Source organism: Coptis chinensis, chromosome 4 (genome assembly GCF_015680905.1).
Source record: "Coptis chinensis isolate HL-2020 chromosome 4, ASM1568090v1, whole genome shotgun sequence".
Taxonomy (NCBI): domain Eukaryota; kingdom Viridiplantae; phylum Streptophyta; class Magnoliopsida; order Ranunculales; family Ranunculaceae; genus Coptis; species Coptis chinensis.
This window is the reverse complement of record NC_141459.1, coordinates 7896070-7911505: the sequence shown is the minus strand read 5'-3', so window position 1 is coordinate 7911505 and position 15436 is coordinate 7896070. Positions and strand designations below refer to the sequence as shown.

The 15436-nt window shown below is 36.7% G+C and overlaps 3 protein-coding genes across 3 annotated transcripts; 2 read left to right on the top strand and 1 right to left on the bottom strand.

Annotated features, from left to right (window-relative positions):
• The first annotated feature begins 127 nt into the window (after positions 1-127).
• On the top strand, positions 128-1270 carry LOC147501619 (putative F-box protein At5g55150). Its single transcript, XM_086604350.1, has one exon. The coding sequence runs from the start codon at positions 128-130 to the stop codon at positions 1268-1270; it is 1143 nt and encodes a 380-aa protein (XP_086460476.1).
• Positions 1271-1565: 295 nt separating this feature from the next.
• On the top strand, positions 1566-4933 carry LOC147501618 (protein OSB1, mitochondrial-like). The gene is made up of 4 exons (XM_086606672.1): positions 1566-1994; positions 2079-2217; positions 2775-2868; positions 4054-4933. The coding sequence occupies exons 1-4, from the start codon at positions 1642-1644 to the stop codon at positions 4329-4331; spliced, it is 864 nt and encodes a 287-aa protein (XP_086462798.1). The 5' UTR covers positions 1566-1641; the 3' UTR covers positions 4332-4933.
• Positions 4934-5349: 416 nt separating this feature from the next.
• LOC147501617 (plasma membrane, autoregulation-binding site, misato segment II, myosin-like, tubulin/FtsZ protein) lies at positions 5350-9548 on the bottom strand. The gene is made up of 8 exons (XM_086606671.1): positions 9337-9548; positions 9114-9261; positions 8956-9034; positions 8532-8874; positions 7804-8053; positions 6923-7165; positions 6731-6850; positions 5350-5898 (listed from the first exon to the last, which is right to left on the bottom strand). The coding sequence occupies exons 1-8, from the start codon at positions 9406-9408 to the stop codon at positions 5450-5452; spliced, it is 1704 nt and encodes a 567-aa protein (XP_086462797.1). The 5' UTR covers positions 9409-9548; the 3' UTR covers positions 5350-5449.
• Positions 9549-15436: the final 5888 nt, after the last annotated feature.

The window sequence follows — 15436 nt, the reverse complement described above, 5'->3', positions numbered from 1 at the left end:
GTTTAACTTGAAAAGGAAATCCGAATTTAGTAAACATCCCAAGTCCTAAACAAAACACAACTAGGGAACATGGCTATAAATATGACTAGTCCTAAGCAACAAACCAATACAATAGTTGATGGAAGACATGGGTAACTGGGTAGGACTTCCAAAGGAGTTGCTGGAGTTGATTTTTGAGGGATTGGAGGATAATCTTATGGACTGTCTTAGTTTTAGTGCAGTTTGCTCGGGATGGAGATCACTTGCTATTGAGAAAGGTCGTTACTTTTGTCCGCGCATAATGCTACTGGCTTTCAATGAGTATACTGTATTCAGTGATATAGGTAATTTATACAGTTTCTCTCCTACCGATAATTCATACAAATTTCATCTGCCATATATTCGACCAACAATGTGTTTTGGATCTTTTAATGGACTAGTGATATTATTGGATAGTATTTCGGGCGATATTTATCTATGGAATCCGCTGACAGGAGGCCAAATTTCATTACCATCACTTTCAGATGATATTGCAACATGTGTAAACAAGGTTATGGTATCCTCAAGTTCGAATTGTAGTGATGATTATGTGGTTTTCGTAACTTTTGTGGGAGTGAATGCTTTATATTTCAGCAAATTGAGTGATGAGGAATGGAGTGAATGGACTATGTTTGAAACTTGTTCTAATATAATAGTACAAGCGACTTGCTATAAAAACAAGATTTATGCTCTTTTACATTGGGGGACTTTTGAAGTTTACGATCTTGAATGTCCTAATAATGTTCCAATTCAAATCATTGGTACCACCACACAGCTTTGTACCAGTTTTAAACTCTCAAAAAACGATGATACACCAGTTGGAGAAGAAGGTAGGCCAGTAGCTTATGATAACAGACTCGGAATATATCGTAAGTACTACTTGGTAAGGACACCAGATGAAGTATTGATGATCATTAGATATGTGCAGTATATAGGGAAATGGATTTGTTACAAAACTATCAAACTTGAGATCTTTAAATTAGATGACAACGTTCTGAAGTGGAATCAGATAGACAGCTTGGGTAATCGGGTGTTGTTCTTGAAGCTAAATTCACTGTGTCTAAATGCTCCTGATGTTCCAGAATGCCATGCAAATTCAGTTTATTTCCAAGACTGTATGGAACGAGGTCAACGCAACTTAGTTGAATTCAACTTGAAGTACAAAAGCATCCATTCATTACACCACCACAATCATCCTTCCATGCATTTTTTAACCTTCTGGTTTACTCCCAATCCAAGAGTTTGTAACTGATTTTAATCAAGTGAGAGGAGGGAACGTTCTTGGCAGAGTATTTGGTTGGTTTCTGTCTGTCTTTATCTTTTTCTATTCTCTTCCTCGTTCTCCCTCTCTAAGCACTCTCAATTTCTCTCCCTCCTTCCTTCTCAACCAAATCCAACTCCCTCTCTCTCTCTCTCCACCACAAATCCATCTCTCTCTTTTCTCCACCTCAGCTCACGCCCCCAATGCATGCAGTTATCTAGTTGGGCTTTATCCATATTTAAAGCCCAAGCCCATTAAACCTTCAAATATATTCAACTCAAATTCACAAAAACGAAGAAGAAGAAAATGCCGCCAAACTCAAAACAAAAAACTCCGTAACTTCATTTCAAAACTCAAAACCAATGGCGGTATCTCGTATCTCCTCCATATTCAAAAACCCATCTCCTATTTCTCTCCAAAATCTCATCCGTCACTTCTCTTCTTATAAACCAATCCCTAAAATTTCAAATATCGAAAATTCCAAAGCTAAAGAAAGCTTAATTTACCGACATAAACTCCAAACCCAAAAACCAACTACAATAAAGTGGGAAAATTGGCACAAGATTGAGCCCAACAAACCATTTGGAGTACAATGGAACTTATTTAATTCCGTTAGTTTTATTGGTACTGTTGTTTCTCGTATTAGAATTATGAGAACGGAGGAGTTTAAAGTTTACACGTGGCTAGAAGTGAAATCTTCACATGTCCCATTTCAGTAAGTAGCGTGGGTAATTTTTATTTTATTTTATTTATTTGTTTGTTTTATGTTTTAAAATAATCTTGGTTTTGTGTTTAATAGGATTGTATTGGTGATGTGGGATGAGATAGCGGAAATAGCGTTAAAGCATCTGAAAAGAAATGATTATATTTATGTTTCGGGTAAATTACGTTCATATACAAAACTCGATTTAAGTGGACGGTCGGAAATGTTTTACAAGGTTGGTAACACTCTTTTATTGGTATCTTGTTTTTATATAAATGATTAATAGGGGGTTATTCTTTTTAACTAGAATAAAAAGTAAAACGATTTATAAAACAAACATAATTAGTTACATTGACACATAAAAGTGTGTCCATATCCGATACGGATACTAAGTGTCTAACTCGGAAAAATATTAAAAAAAGTAACGTATATCACATACAATATGTGTCCGACACGGACACGTGGATATGTATATGACACGGGTTATTTTCAAAATATGGTGTGTCCATGTAACATAGTCGGAAATGTATTTTTATGCTATTCTTTTTGTAGTGATAAAATCTTCCTTTTGAGCTGCCATGGTTATTGATACGATTTGATTTTTGTCCATTGCTTTATGCGCGGTTTGCTTTTGTAGTAGCCGCATTGATTTAGGTGAGACATATTATTCACATGAAGACTGTAATATTTCAACTTAAAAACTGTATATCTAAACTTGGAGTACATTCTCAATTCATGCCTTAAAAAGTTATAATATATATCCTGACTTTTCTTTTCATATATTCTTGCTAGGTATACGTAGATGAATTAAATTTTGTAACATGCACTGGTAGATCCCAAAGTATCCAGAAATCAGAGCCCAAAGAAGGAGCCATTTCTACCTCTGGTAAGTTATCAATCCATTTCAACCTCTGATCTAAAGGAAGGAAAATAGAAGATTAAGTTGATAATATTGTTTTGAATCCTCGTGTGGTTGCTGTCATAAACTATATAATCAAATTAAGACATTGTTAATATTTATTACGACTTACATATGGTTTTTTTTTTTTTTTTTGCCAGTTTAAACATAGTGTTTCCAGAACAGATAAAAACTCATCCAAATACTGTATCTGATTAAAAACATTAGTGTACATGCCTTATATCGATAATAGATTATGAGCGACAACTAACATGGCTAAAATATGTAATCTATTAAGCTATGTTACATGGACACACCATATTTTAAAAATAATCTGTGTCGGATACGTATCCACGTGTCTGTGTCGAACACACCACGGGCACATATTGTATTGATATACCTCAATTTTTTATATTTTGCCGTAACACAGACTTCGACACACGTATCCGTGTCAATGTAACTTAGCTATTAAGTGGCCTAGCTTGTGACATGTTAATTAGCCTTGGATTGTCAACTTTACTAGACATATTTGAATAGGGATTTAGCTCATCTACCCCAATGTTTTGAAAGTTTTTTAGCTCATCTGACATGTCATCATAGATATTTGAAGGCAGTATTAACGGTTTTCTTTTACTCTTGAGTTCATAAGCAACTGAAGCCTTTGTCACATTCTCTCTCATGTGACTGAGAATAACTGTATGACTGTCTTTTGGCTTGGGCAATTCCCCAGTACCGCATCCTCGCCATTCACAACCCATTTGTCCATCAGTTCTGTCCACTTTAATACATTACCTGGACCATATAACCTCTATAACTTGAGCATTCTATTTGAGAATCTTTCTTAGTGTGCATTCTGCAAGCACGCCACTTGTTGAATTACCTGTGTTATGTAAATCAACTTGCATTCAATCACTTTTCATTGAATAAAGCTTGTCTTTCTACCAAACTCTCGCAGTTTGCTTGTTTTGATTTGGTTCAGTGTTAATTGGTGCTACACAATTCAGTGAATTCACATATATTTGTCTTTATAAATATAATGGGATTATGCATTCTGTAGTTATTATTAGGTGGTGGGTGATATTAGTGTTTTTTTTTAAAAAAAAAAAAAAAATTGGTATATAATTTTTATCATATTCTGAAAGTCATATTTGATATTTCTTGTATCACTCTCAGGTGTTCTAGATTTGGAAAAGAAGACAGATATCCTGTATTTGTGGCAGGTGTTCTTTGCAAATCCACATGAATGGTGGGACAATAGGAAATGTAAGAGAAGTCCTAAAAGTCCAGATTTTAAGCACAGAGATACCGGTGAAAGCTTATGGTTGAGTCCAGATGATCCTCCTTGGATAAGAAGGCAACTCCGAGTGCACGATTCCAGAATGGCCGAAGGTGGTTATCAGGATCTCAAAAATTCACGATCTCGTGTATCCATGTGGAAGTATGATGAATAGGAACATCTTATGGTTGAGTCCAGATGATCCTCCTTGGGTAAGAAGGCAACTCTGAGTGCACGATTCCAGAATGGCCGAAGGTGGTTATCAGGATCTCTAAAATTCACGATCTCATGTATCCATGTGGAAGTATGATGAATAGGAACATCTCCCATGATCTCATGTATCCATGTGGAAGTATGATGAATAGGAACATCTTATGGTTGAGTCCAGATGATCCTCCTTGGGTAAGAAGGCAACTCCGAGTGCATGATTCCAGAATGTGGCCGAACCCCTATCAGGATCTCAAAAATTCACGATCTTGTGTATCCATGTGGAAGTATGATTGATGAATAGGAACATGACTGGTCTCCAACAACCCATATGACGTTCTGAACAAAGAGTTATTACAGCTCCAAAACTCGTGCACGGTACAACCATTATATTGCTTGCTGATTTGAGGTTAAGGATATAGTAAGCTGCTTATAAAGGTGCTCCATATGAATTGCTAAACTTGTAGTTGTTAGCTCGCACGCTATTGTAAAAAGAACTAGAAATATTGTCAAATATGATTTTACAGAAGTAAATCTTACACCATCAATTAATGGAAGGTATCTCATGTATCTTCGAACTGAAAGTCTGAAACTGCTGTATGCCTGCTGTATTTTTCTCTTGCTGTTTGCTTATGGGAAGCGTGAACTACTTCTTTCATCCCAAAGATGGAAGCTACTAATAGATGGAGAAATTACATTGGATCAGTAGATTTTTTATCTGATAAATTACTGTACCAGATTTGGATAAACCTCAGTCAAACCTAAATAACTACGGTTGATCAAGAATACATTCTCAGTGGATTGCGTCGAATCTCACTAGAATAAATCACTTCTAATCCGTTACAAACCCATTCATTGATAGGGCTAATTGCATCACTTTAGAAGCAAACACTACAACTAGGTTGGCTCCATGTCGTCGGGATGGGGGAAGTGGGAACATTTATACTTCCTTTGGCTTTGGAAATTTGAAATAGTTTCTTCACACGTTTTTCTTTGCCTCTTCGGGTAAAAGATATAGAAGGAGAATTTGTACACTCAGTAAGATTACTATCATTTTACAATTTTTTTTCATCAGACAAGTGTACCCTAATCTGAATCAGATGATACAGCAGAATGAGGGTTCAACTCCATAACCATCTTAGATAAAGTCTCCCCCATGTCCTCCACTTCATCCTTTTCAAATCCCCAGCTTCGAAGTAGTTGACTCCCTGCAGCTCCTCTCTCGATCCCAAATTTCCGAAGGTGACCCAGCCGTTTCTCAATGAAAGGTAAAACAGCATTGCTAGAACGAAGTCTTGCTGCCATGGGGACAGAATGAACATCAAGAGAACCCCTTGGTTTGGACCCAGAAGTTGTCCCATCCAATAACTCTCCTTTCTGGCCAACCCGATTCCCGAAAATTGAAGGAAAAGGTAGGGGTACTGGAAGAGGGCATAACGATGCTGAAAGATGGTGGAACCTTGGGCTTCTAACACTGTCTTCATAATTTGCCACTATCGAATCCTTCACTTCAGAAATCGATGCCAGCGTACCTCCTGTGCAAAAAATAAAAAACTAGGTAAAATCACATTTTTTGAGGATTTAGAACGCTAGTCGAGTTGACACCAGAGAAACGGACATGTGAACACCGTCTTGTTTACCTCGTTCTCACTAATATTATTTCATTGTCACTTCACTCATGTAGTTTTTTTCATTAGTCTACTACATCAGGAACTTTGGCTATGTATTATCTCCAACTTGGATATGAGTATTACACAGTGCCTTTAAAAACTTCAACATGTTAACAAATCCTTGTGAGATGTACAATCAAATGATGGTACAATATCTTTTCAGTGATCAACATATGGTACAAACATCCATTTGAAAAGAAAAGAAGCATATAAAACAGAGTATACTCTACAAGATACCCATATAGTTAAGAATAAATATCAAATCTTACTGAGCTTTAGCTGCTTAATAAATCATGTATAGACAATGGATTACACCATCCTCTTTCAGTATCCATCCTCGAAACAATGGACTGGTATAAAGTGTGGCAATAGCTTACATTTAACATGTGAGCTGGGGTGTGTCAGTGTGTCCGTGAGTTAGACAACCATGTATATGGGAGTGAGACAAGACCAATTGGAAATACATCTTAGAAGCTGATCTCACTTGATAAGTTCTAGAGAGGAATAGAGGATGCCTAGGGAAAAATTTTGATGAATATGAAGGTTCCTTTCTCATGAGGGGATGTGTAGGTTATAGCCTCTCTTTAATTATACAGATAACTAAGAAAATTAGTGAGAAAGGGGAAACGCTATACTAAAGGTCTTTTGGAAAATAAGTATTAGTGCTGACAATGTCACAAGAAAGATACTAAACTACCTGAATGAAGGGCACCAAGAACAGCCATGAGCTCTATTGCCTGCAAATCCTCCACATTCGCTGCAATCTCTGGCGTTAAAGAATGCAAACCCTCTAGAAAACGGTGCTGGTTTTGTACACCTGAATTCAGAAAATTTTAGAATTCTGTGAAAAGTTGTTACCTCCAGAATAGCAATTAATCGAATAGGATACCTGTCAAAGGAGGAGCTGGCATTGCTACATCTAGAATGGCCACCATATTTTGCCTACCTTGACCAGTTAGCATTCTTACCAGCTCATTAATATCCACAGCTCCAGTAGCGAACTCTGAATCCACAGTAGGTCCAGGCTGTCCCATTCGGAATGGGATACTTAGTGAATGCAACGCAGCAGCATAAACCGCACTGCAATGAAAAGCCTTTTCTTCTTTGATGCAAAGAAAAGAAGATGCCATGCCTTAACAGTGACAAAAGGAATTCAATTAGTGAAAGGTATGAGTTAGCAAAAAGATTATGATTAGGTGAACTAGTAAATAATTTAAGAATCAACTTCTTAATTGGTTTATATTAATCCAGAATTAATTAGAGTTCCTCAACCAAAAGTATAACCTTGGCCTCCCACACATCAGATGCAATCCTTAAGAGATTTAAATACGCCTTTAAGTTAAGAGGGACAAATGGTAATTAACTTCTTATCTGATAGATATTAATCTAGAATTAATGAAATGGAGTACTTCAACCGATACTGTAGTATAGCCTCCACATCTTAGAATTACAAATATTCAAATAAGCTAACAGTGCGTGAAAACTATCAATCAAGACAAGCCTTTCAAACTCATTTTGTGCTCTTTCTTCTTTGTTCCTTTTTGTTAGAACCAGTTCCTGTTATATGGATCCAGATTACTTTTTTTCTTTCTTTTGTGGGATCAGTTTGAACTGGACTTCCAATAAATATTTTTTTCCTCCATATTACAAGCAGGTTTTACTTAAGTTTGAACCACTGAATAGGAAACACTAGCATTTTTGCAGCAAAATACTTGTAGAAAACACTACTTCACGACTCGGGACATCTCTATTTCACAAAAGAAAACTTACTTCTACTCAAGGAGGGCAAGCCAATGGGAACGATCAATTTACAGAGAGATGATAGTCTAGAAAATGAGACTGCGTCATGAAGATATCTCGAGACAGACCTCTTCTGGTTTAAGGGATTCATGAATGTCCCAGGACTTCGTGCAGAATAAAGCAACACAGGAGTGTTTGCATATTCATCTGCTATATTCTCCAAGAAGTCTGCAGCTACACTGGAAAAACCTCCCGAGTCATCAAGAACGAATTGGATACCCTGTAGAAGCAACACGGAATTAAATGACGAATACACCATTCAGCTCAGCATTTGCTTCTTGGGAAGCTTGAACGAAAAGGGAACTTTTTATGATGTCAGTGTTGAGAAGTATGAGCTATAGTATACTACTGCTCATACTTCTCAACAAGAGATTAAAGAACTCAGTGATAGTGCATTTTGTAATCCATTCTTTTTCTCTACAATCTCTTCCAGGTAAAAACTAGCTAAATAATAAGATTACAAACACCACCCTAAAGTTTCCGTTTTTGTATTCTTACTATATGTTTTTTTATTAAGCAGACCATAGATTATCAAAAAGTTCAATGACACTGATGAGCCTTGCTGGTGAGACAAATTGATTTTAGGTTCAAGTCGGATACCTCAGGAGCAAGACATGAATGAATCAGTCTTCCCATTTTTGGTCTAACTGAAAATTCACTGTGGTTCCTCTTTTGGCAAATAGAATAAAAAGGAATACCTGGACATGGTCACATTCCTCTACAAAAAACCGAAGCCTGTCATTCATTTCTTCACCACACTGACCTTCAGAGAAGACATCTTTTCCAATCCCATAATTGTCGAACTCTTGAACATCAGTGAACTGTCCTTTTACTTGATACAGACTTTGTGGATGATAATGCACTTTTGAGAAATCTGTCCAATATTGGACATCATTTTCTAGACTCCCAACCAGGTCTTCATCCTTAATCTCATTGACATCACTGGTTGTAGTAGACTGATCTGATCCTTCCTTGTACAAACTTTGCAAAAACAGATTCTTCTTATAAGGTCTAGATACCAGTGTGTCAACATTCCCAGTCCTGCACATTTTTTTTATAAATTCATAATATCTTCATTTTAGAGTAGCAAACTAGACGTTACACTTAAGTTGAAAGGCTCACCACGTGGCGACACATGAAGGATCATATGATGACGAATCACTATACAATGAACCAAGTGAACTCAGAGAGCCAAGGGAAGCTGCAACGAGATATAAAATGAATCCAGTAGCATCAACTAAACAAGCATTATTATTAAAAAAAAATATATGAAATTGTACCTTGCAAGCCAATGGATAGCAAGCGCGGTGTATATGTAAGACTACCCTGTTGCGTTTCACCGGAACGATAGAAAACATCTGAATCGAGAGAATGATTCTTGAATACTGGATCAGCATTAGGGTCTTGAGCCAAACCCAGTAACTCATCCTTTTAAAAACTCAATAATAAGTAAAACTAACAGTAAATATGTATTGAAAAAGAGGGCGTGTTTGGGGAGTTTACCTGGAAGTTCCAAAAGTGAGAGCCAATGAAATTGGCGAAATCTCCAACTTGGATTGTTACTACTTCTCTCATCAAAACTTCAAATTACTAGTGAGTGAAGAGTGAAGAGCCCTAGGTTTGGCGGCAAAATATTATATGGGCCCGCCCATACTTTAGAAGTCCAGCCCAAACCATTTAACATTCGCGTTCAACCACTTTTCGATAGATAGGAATGGAGGAGTTTTATCATAGTGAGAGATTTAACCGGTTTTTGGCCTTGTCTGTTCGTTATATTCATAAGTTATGGCTCATATTCTGAAAATGGACGGAACCAAACAACTAAAGAACTTATCAAAGGGTCTTGTGCACTATACAGCTTACCAAATCCATGGTGAGACCCGGCCATTCTCATATATATCAACCTCATCAGGAGTGTTTAAAATATGTAGATTTTGTTCAAAGACATACATATGGATCAAAACTTATAATATTCTAGATTTTAAATGGTTAAAAATGTATAAACAACGTCCTCCACTACGTGTAGCAGTCATTCTTGCCACATGTTTTATACTTGTTCTCATTTGTGTCATCTGTCTGAACCACAAAGATGTAACAGGGATGAGATGGCCTGGATTAAGGTCAGGTACGTAAGTAAGAGATTTGAGTTTTGAGATGATAGTAAATAATGTTAGGATTTCAACAATACTCCATAAAGGCGGATTGCGGTTATATACTGTAATCTCAATTAGTAGAGTATACCATAATTAACATGGACATTTAAATTGGACCAGCCTTTTTTCTACCATGAAATACCCTTAATAAAATATTTAAATCAATTATTCAATACCTTTAAGAATGACTATTTAGTAATTTCAAAATTTACTACCATCTATACCCTTAAGATTATATAGTAACTTAAGGATGTATGTGTAAATTCAGGTAGAAAATCAACTATACGCCCCTATTCAATTGTTCGCCACTTACCCTTCATTAATTGCCAAATAATTACCTTTTATACCGAAATTAAATTCAAAGAAACCAACAGTCTCTTTTCTTCTTCTCTTCTTCTTCTCTCTCCCAACAACCCACAAAAAATCCAATTCTTCAAAACTTTCTCTCTTCAGCTTCTCACGGCTCTCTCTTCAGCCTCTCCGAGAGACAAAATGACCTCCTCTTTTGTGAAAACCTTTGACCTTTGGTTCCCCTTCCGGTCTCTCTCCCCGACTTTTCAGTTCTCATTCCGGTTATTTTATACGTGTAATGGTTTTGATTCTGTGCAAGTGTTATCAAATTGATTCTCCCCTTCTCTTTACAACTTAAAATGCACGTATCTTTACCTTCATCTTTATTTTAACCCAACTTCCATTCAAAACCCACATAACAATAACCGCTCAATAAGTTGTTGGATGCCCAAAATATGAAAGAAAACCATTACAGAAAATGGATCTGGTTTATTAGAGGATTTCATAAATAGAGAATCCTGATGTTGGGTCTTCTTTTGGTTTGAAGCAAGTTGATAAAGAAGGGAAGAGTCTTTCAAGGTGGGAGCTTTGTCGTGTTGTTAAAGAGTTAAGGATTTTTCGAAGATTCAAGCTTGCTCTTGAGGTAAATATTGTTTATTTTTTTTTTTTATTTAGCATGGGCGGGGTTTGAGTTTTGTTGTTTTCACAGGTACAAAGTCTACATACAACATGAGATTAGGATGATTGATCTTTCACTAAAAGATATTAAAGCCTTAAAAGTAAAATTGTTTGAAGCAATTTTGTTATTTGATGGTGGTGCTGATGCTTAGCTTCTACTGAAGACACGAATTGATTAGGTAAATTGGTTAATAAGTTGTTTTGTTTTGTCTTTTCCAGTTACAATGATGTAGAGATTTGGCTTTGGGTATTAATAATTAATAATTTGTGTTTGTTAATATGAATATATAGATGGCAAATGAACTGGAAGCATTGAGTCAAGTGAAAGACACTCAAGTCTGATTTACTGAATGGGAAATGGGAACTTCTTCATACCACCTCGACATGGATTTTACAGACTCAGGTGTGTTATTTGTGTTATAAATCTTTAAATATGTTCACATAAATTGCCACACAAAATGCTCAAAGCGCCAAAAAGAAGAATGCCCAGCATGGAATGTTAATGCCAATATGCCACGCACAAATAGAATATAAGGAGTTTGAGTGTTAAGCAAGACCAATACAAGTATGAAAATACCAAAGTGAGCTACGGTGATGTTGTTAGTTAACTGTTCATATCAAGGACAAACACTTTTGTGTTTTTTTTTTATCTCACAGTACTTTGTAGCTGGTTTTTCAGTCTCATTTTTTTTCTTAAGCATAATTAAATGGCTCAATCACACTTGATTGTTTTTGTATTTTAGTCTTTTTACTATGTAGAGGTACTATCTCTACAGTTCTCGAATATTCCTTTCTCCATGTGTGCAAGTTCACCTTTTTCATTGCCCGCTTTCACTCCATCTTCAATCTCCGACCACTACTGTCACATATCATTGAACTTGGTGAGAGAGGTTTCCGCGTCGCAGCAATTTCATTTGTATTTTGGAGGAAATAAAATATTTGCAATCTCCATGGTTCACAATTTCTCGCTGCTTTCTCTCTCTGTTTGTTTCTTCTATGTAATTGTTATCCCAACAAATAGATAGAGCACTACTATTCCACTATGTTACATGGACACACCATATTTCAAAAATAATGTGTTGGATACGTGTCCGTGTCAGACACACATGGACACATATTCTGTGTGATATACCTTATTTTTTTATATTTTCATTGTATCGGACACTCCATTATCCATGTCGGATAATGGACATGTGTCGATGTAACCTAGCTATTCCATTATACACGAGTTTCCAGCATATCTTAAGAATCGTTTGTTTTCTATAGACCAACTCCCAGCCTTAGGTTATATATTTAAGGAAACAATATGATTTACGATTTATTTTTATTATTATTATTTTTTTACTTATTTATGAGTTTGGTTATTATAATTTTAATGGTGTTTGCATTTATTTATCGATTTGTGTGTGTTTTTTTGGCCACCATATAATTCAGTTGCAAATACCTATATGACCGGAGCTTGAAACCTGCATGTCCTTGAATTTCTAGAAAGATGTATTATATCATTTTACAATGGTGTAATAATCACATTATATGAAAACTTTACAATATTTCCCTGGCACCGAATCTAATACGGTATTCTATCACCTCGATTATCTCATTGTAATAATTACACTGCATACACAAGGGGTTGACAATGATATTTATGAGCATGTGATTCAGTCAACGACCTACTACGTTAGTGAATGAAAATGCATTAAATAATAGAAAGTAACTATGTGCTATGAGCATATGCAGGTTATTGTACCTCTATAAGAAATCTAATTTCTTGAGATTAGTGAATGAAAATGGCATTTGATTATAAACTACCCTGAATTTTGGACGCATACATGAATCAGACCAGTTTTAACAGCATGGGCGGCCTTCACCTGTTTGTAATAACTCTATGAGAGTTACCAAATCCATAATTTAAACTATCTGTCAACGTAATCAAATAACTCTATAAAATAATACTTTAGAAGTGTAAAGACCAATTTCATTAATTTCTCTTTATCACATGTTACTGAGGCTCTTGCGTTTCAATGTGTATTGATTTTGTTGTTTTGTTGATGCCTTTTTCTTGATCTTGAAGTTTTGTGCTTGACGAATGCAATTCCAAGTTTTATTAATTACATTGGTTAGTCTCTGTTTCATTCCTGACCTATGGAAAAATATTTGAGCAAATGATATACTCGGTCGGGCCTCTTAATTTTTAGCGATCGCGGTAATTGCATTTAGATATTAGAACAAAGACATATAAACCCTGCCCGGTGCATGACTAGGCGTTTAGGCTCTTTTTGGAGTTCAAACATCAGAATAAGCTAAGTTACATTGACACAGATAGGTGTGTCCGTATCGGACGTGGATGCGAAGTGTTTGACATGTGATAAAACGCTTTTTACACACGTTATTTGGTTTTCAGTTACTTATTTTCTTAAGTCCGAGGTCCACAGTCTAAGTCCAAAGTCCAAAGTCCAACGTCCGTATTGTCGTACGTTTTAGTCAAGTTACCTTACTCACGTTGGATTGGTAGGATAGGTCGAGTAAGGGATCGTCCAAACCTTAGGGCACGGATAGGTTCACAACTGGAGTTACAACTTTAGGTGAGTAGGATTTTTAGGTTTCTTTTAGTTGGTTTTAATTAAAATAACGGTAATGCAAATAATATAAATTACTACAGCGATTATATGTAGGTAAATAAAAGTAGAGAAACAGGGAGAGAGTTAATCATGCTCATGCAAGAATCATTTTTCAACAGCTTTTATTACTAAATCACTACATCTCTAGTTCGCCTCGCTTTTGAGACGACGCCGAAAGATTGATCCCTAGTGCATGCCCACATCTCTAGGTCGCATTTCACTAGCATAAGGAGTTTCGATAATACCTCATCTCTCGGTATATTATTTCTGCTCCCCCGCACAGTTCACATCACCGGACGAATTGGAGAGTCGTCGACACTGCAGAGTCGCTAGCGAGACATTTTTTGTCGCTACGAGATCCGGCTCCCGAGCATCGCGATCTAACTTTGTACAGCCTCGGTCATTTTGGGACCGGATGTTAATTCTATGTCTAATTCCTAAGTAGTGATTCTAGAATATTAACGAAGTCAATCCGATTTTACACGAAGCAAAGATAACCCTCCCCGGTGGGGATTAGCTCATCATCATAGGAGAATAATAAAACTTGTTTGATACATTAAGTAAATAATTGCGGGGACGTAAATTAAACAAGGAAAGAAATAACCGTTATTAAGGTAAAATAACTTACCATCAGATAAGTCAATAAAACAAAATAGCGGAAGGTAAGTATCTTGAAGAAAGAAATTTAAACGTAGCTAAAGCATTAATATGTTGAAGACCTTATAATGAAGGCGAACCCCTCATATATATAGCGGATGTCCCTTCACGCGAATTCCTAACCATTAAATCAGGTTTGTTTGTTTCTTATTTGAAACGTTCAAAACTTTGAGAATCAAAGTTTTGTTTCACCTCAGATTTAAAGTTTTGTCCTTTAGCCGCTTAAGATTTTTTGTTTCAGAGCTTATTTCAATTCAAACCACCGGTTTGAATTGGTACGCGTTCTCTCTCTGCCGGTGGTATCAAATTTAAACCATCCTTTGCCACCTACCTATCTTTGACTCATCATGCCTTCGGGCCGCAGAGGTGTCCACTTAGTGTGTCCAGTGGCATGGCGCCGATTTTGGCATTTTACGACTTTTTGTCTTTCTTGAGAAGTTAAATCGCGGTCGCTTATAGCAGCCTTCACTAGCCAACGCCGGCACCTAGATTTATCCGATTTGAGCTTCGGAAGTTTCCTCGCCTCTTTATATGTGGGCCCGCCCCGCGACCGGTTCTCGTTTCTTTTGGAAACTTCGCCTAGTCGCTTTTGTTGGGCTTTACGGGGATTGAGCGGGAATTCCAAATATTCCCAGATTCTTGTACTTGGCAGCCTTCACTAGCCAACCTCGGCACCTAGATTTATCCGATTTGAGCTTCGAAGTTTCCTCTTCTTCATATGTGGGCCCGTCCCCACACCGGGTTCTCGTTTCTTTGGAAACTTCTTCACTTCACGGGTCGAGTCGAGGGAAACTCCAAATATTCCCGTGATTCCTCGTACTTTGATGCATGTTTTATCACTATATTCATTTTAATCGCGAAACCCGCAAAAGTACGAAAAATATAATTATTACATGATTATTATTAAACACATAATCGACCAAAATGCTATGTCTCTCGGGTTTAATATTACAATTTTGGGTGCTTATCACACTACCCCCAAAAACAAAGACTTTGCTTGTCCTCGCAAAGAAGAGACATTAAAACGATAAGTGATCAAAAATGTGTTGTCCTAAGCTAAATCTCATTTCGCAGAGTGCGGTTGCATTGACCGTATGCAACAAGGCCTTGAACCGCTAGGAATTCCCTAGTGGACGAGTTATAGCCTCGTGAGAGTTTTCCAGAGAAGATACTCACAAACTTCATTTATACTACAACGACTCAGTA

Coding starts and splice junctions, on each gene's coding strand:
- LOC147501617 (XM_086606671.1), bottom strand. CDS start 9,408: ATGAGAGAAGTAGTAACAATCCAAGTTGGAGATTTCGCCAATTTCATT. Junction 9,262..9,336: donor CTCACTTTTGGAACTTCCAG/GTAAACTCCCCA, acceptor AGTTTTTAAAAG/GATGAGTTACTGGGTTTGGC. Junction 8,875..8,955: donor CCTTCATGTGTCGCCACGTG/GTGAGCCTTTCA, acceptor AAAAATGTGCAG/GACTGGGAATGTTGACACAC.
- LOC147501618 (XM_086606672.1), top strand. CDS start 1,642: ATGGCGGTATCTCGTATCTCCTCCATATTCAAAAACCCATCTCCTATT. Junction 2,218..2,774: donor GGTCGGAAATGTTTTACAAG/GTTGGTAACACT, acceptor TATTCTTGCTAG/GTATACGTAGATGAATTAAA. Junction 2,869..4,053: donor AGGAGCCATTTCTACCTCTG/GTAAGTTATCAA, acceptor TATCACTCTCAG/GTGTTCTAGATTTGGAAAAG.
- LOC147501619 (XM_086604350.1), top strand. CDS start 128: ATGGGTAACTGGGTAGGACTTCCAAAGGAGTTGCTGGAGTTGATTTTT.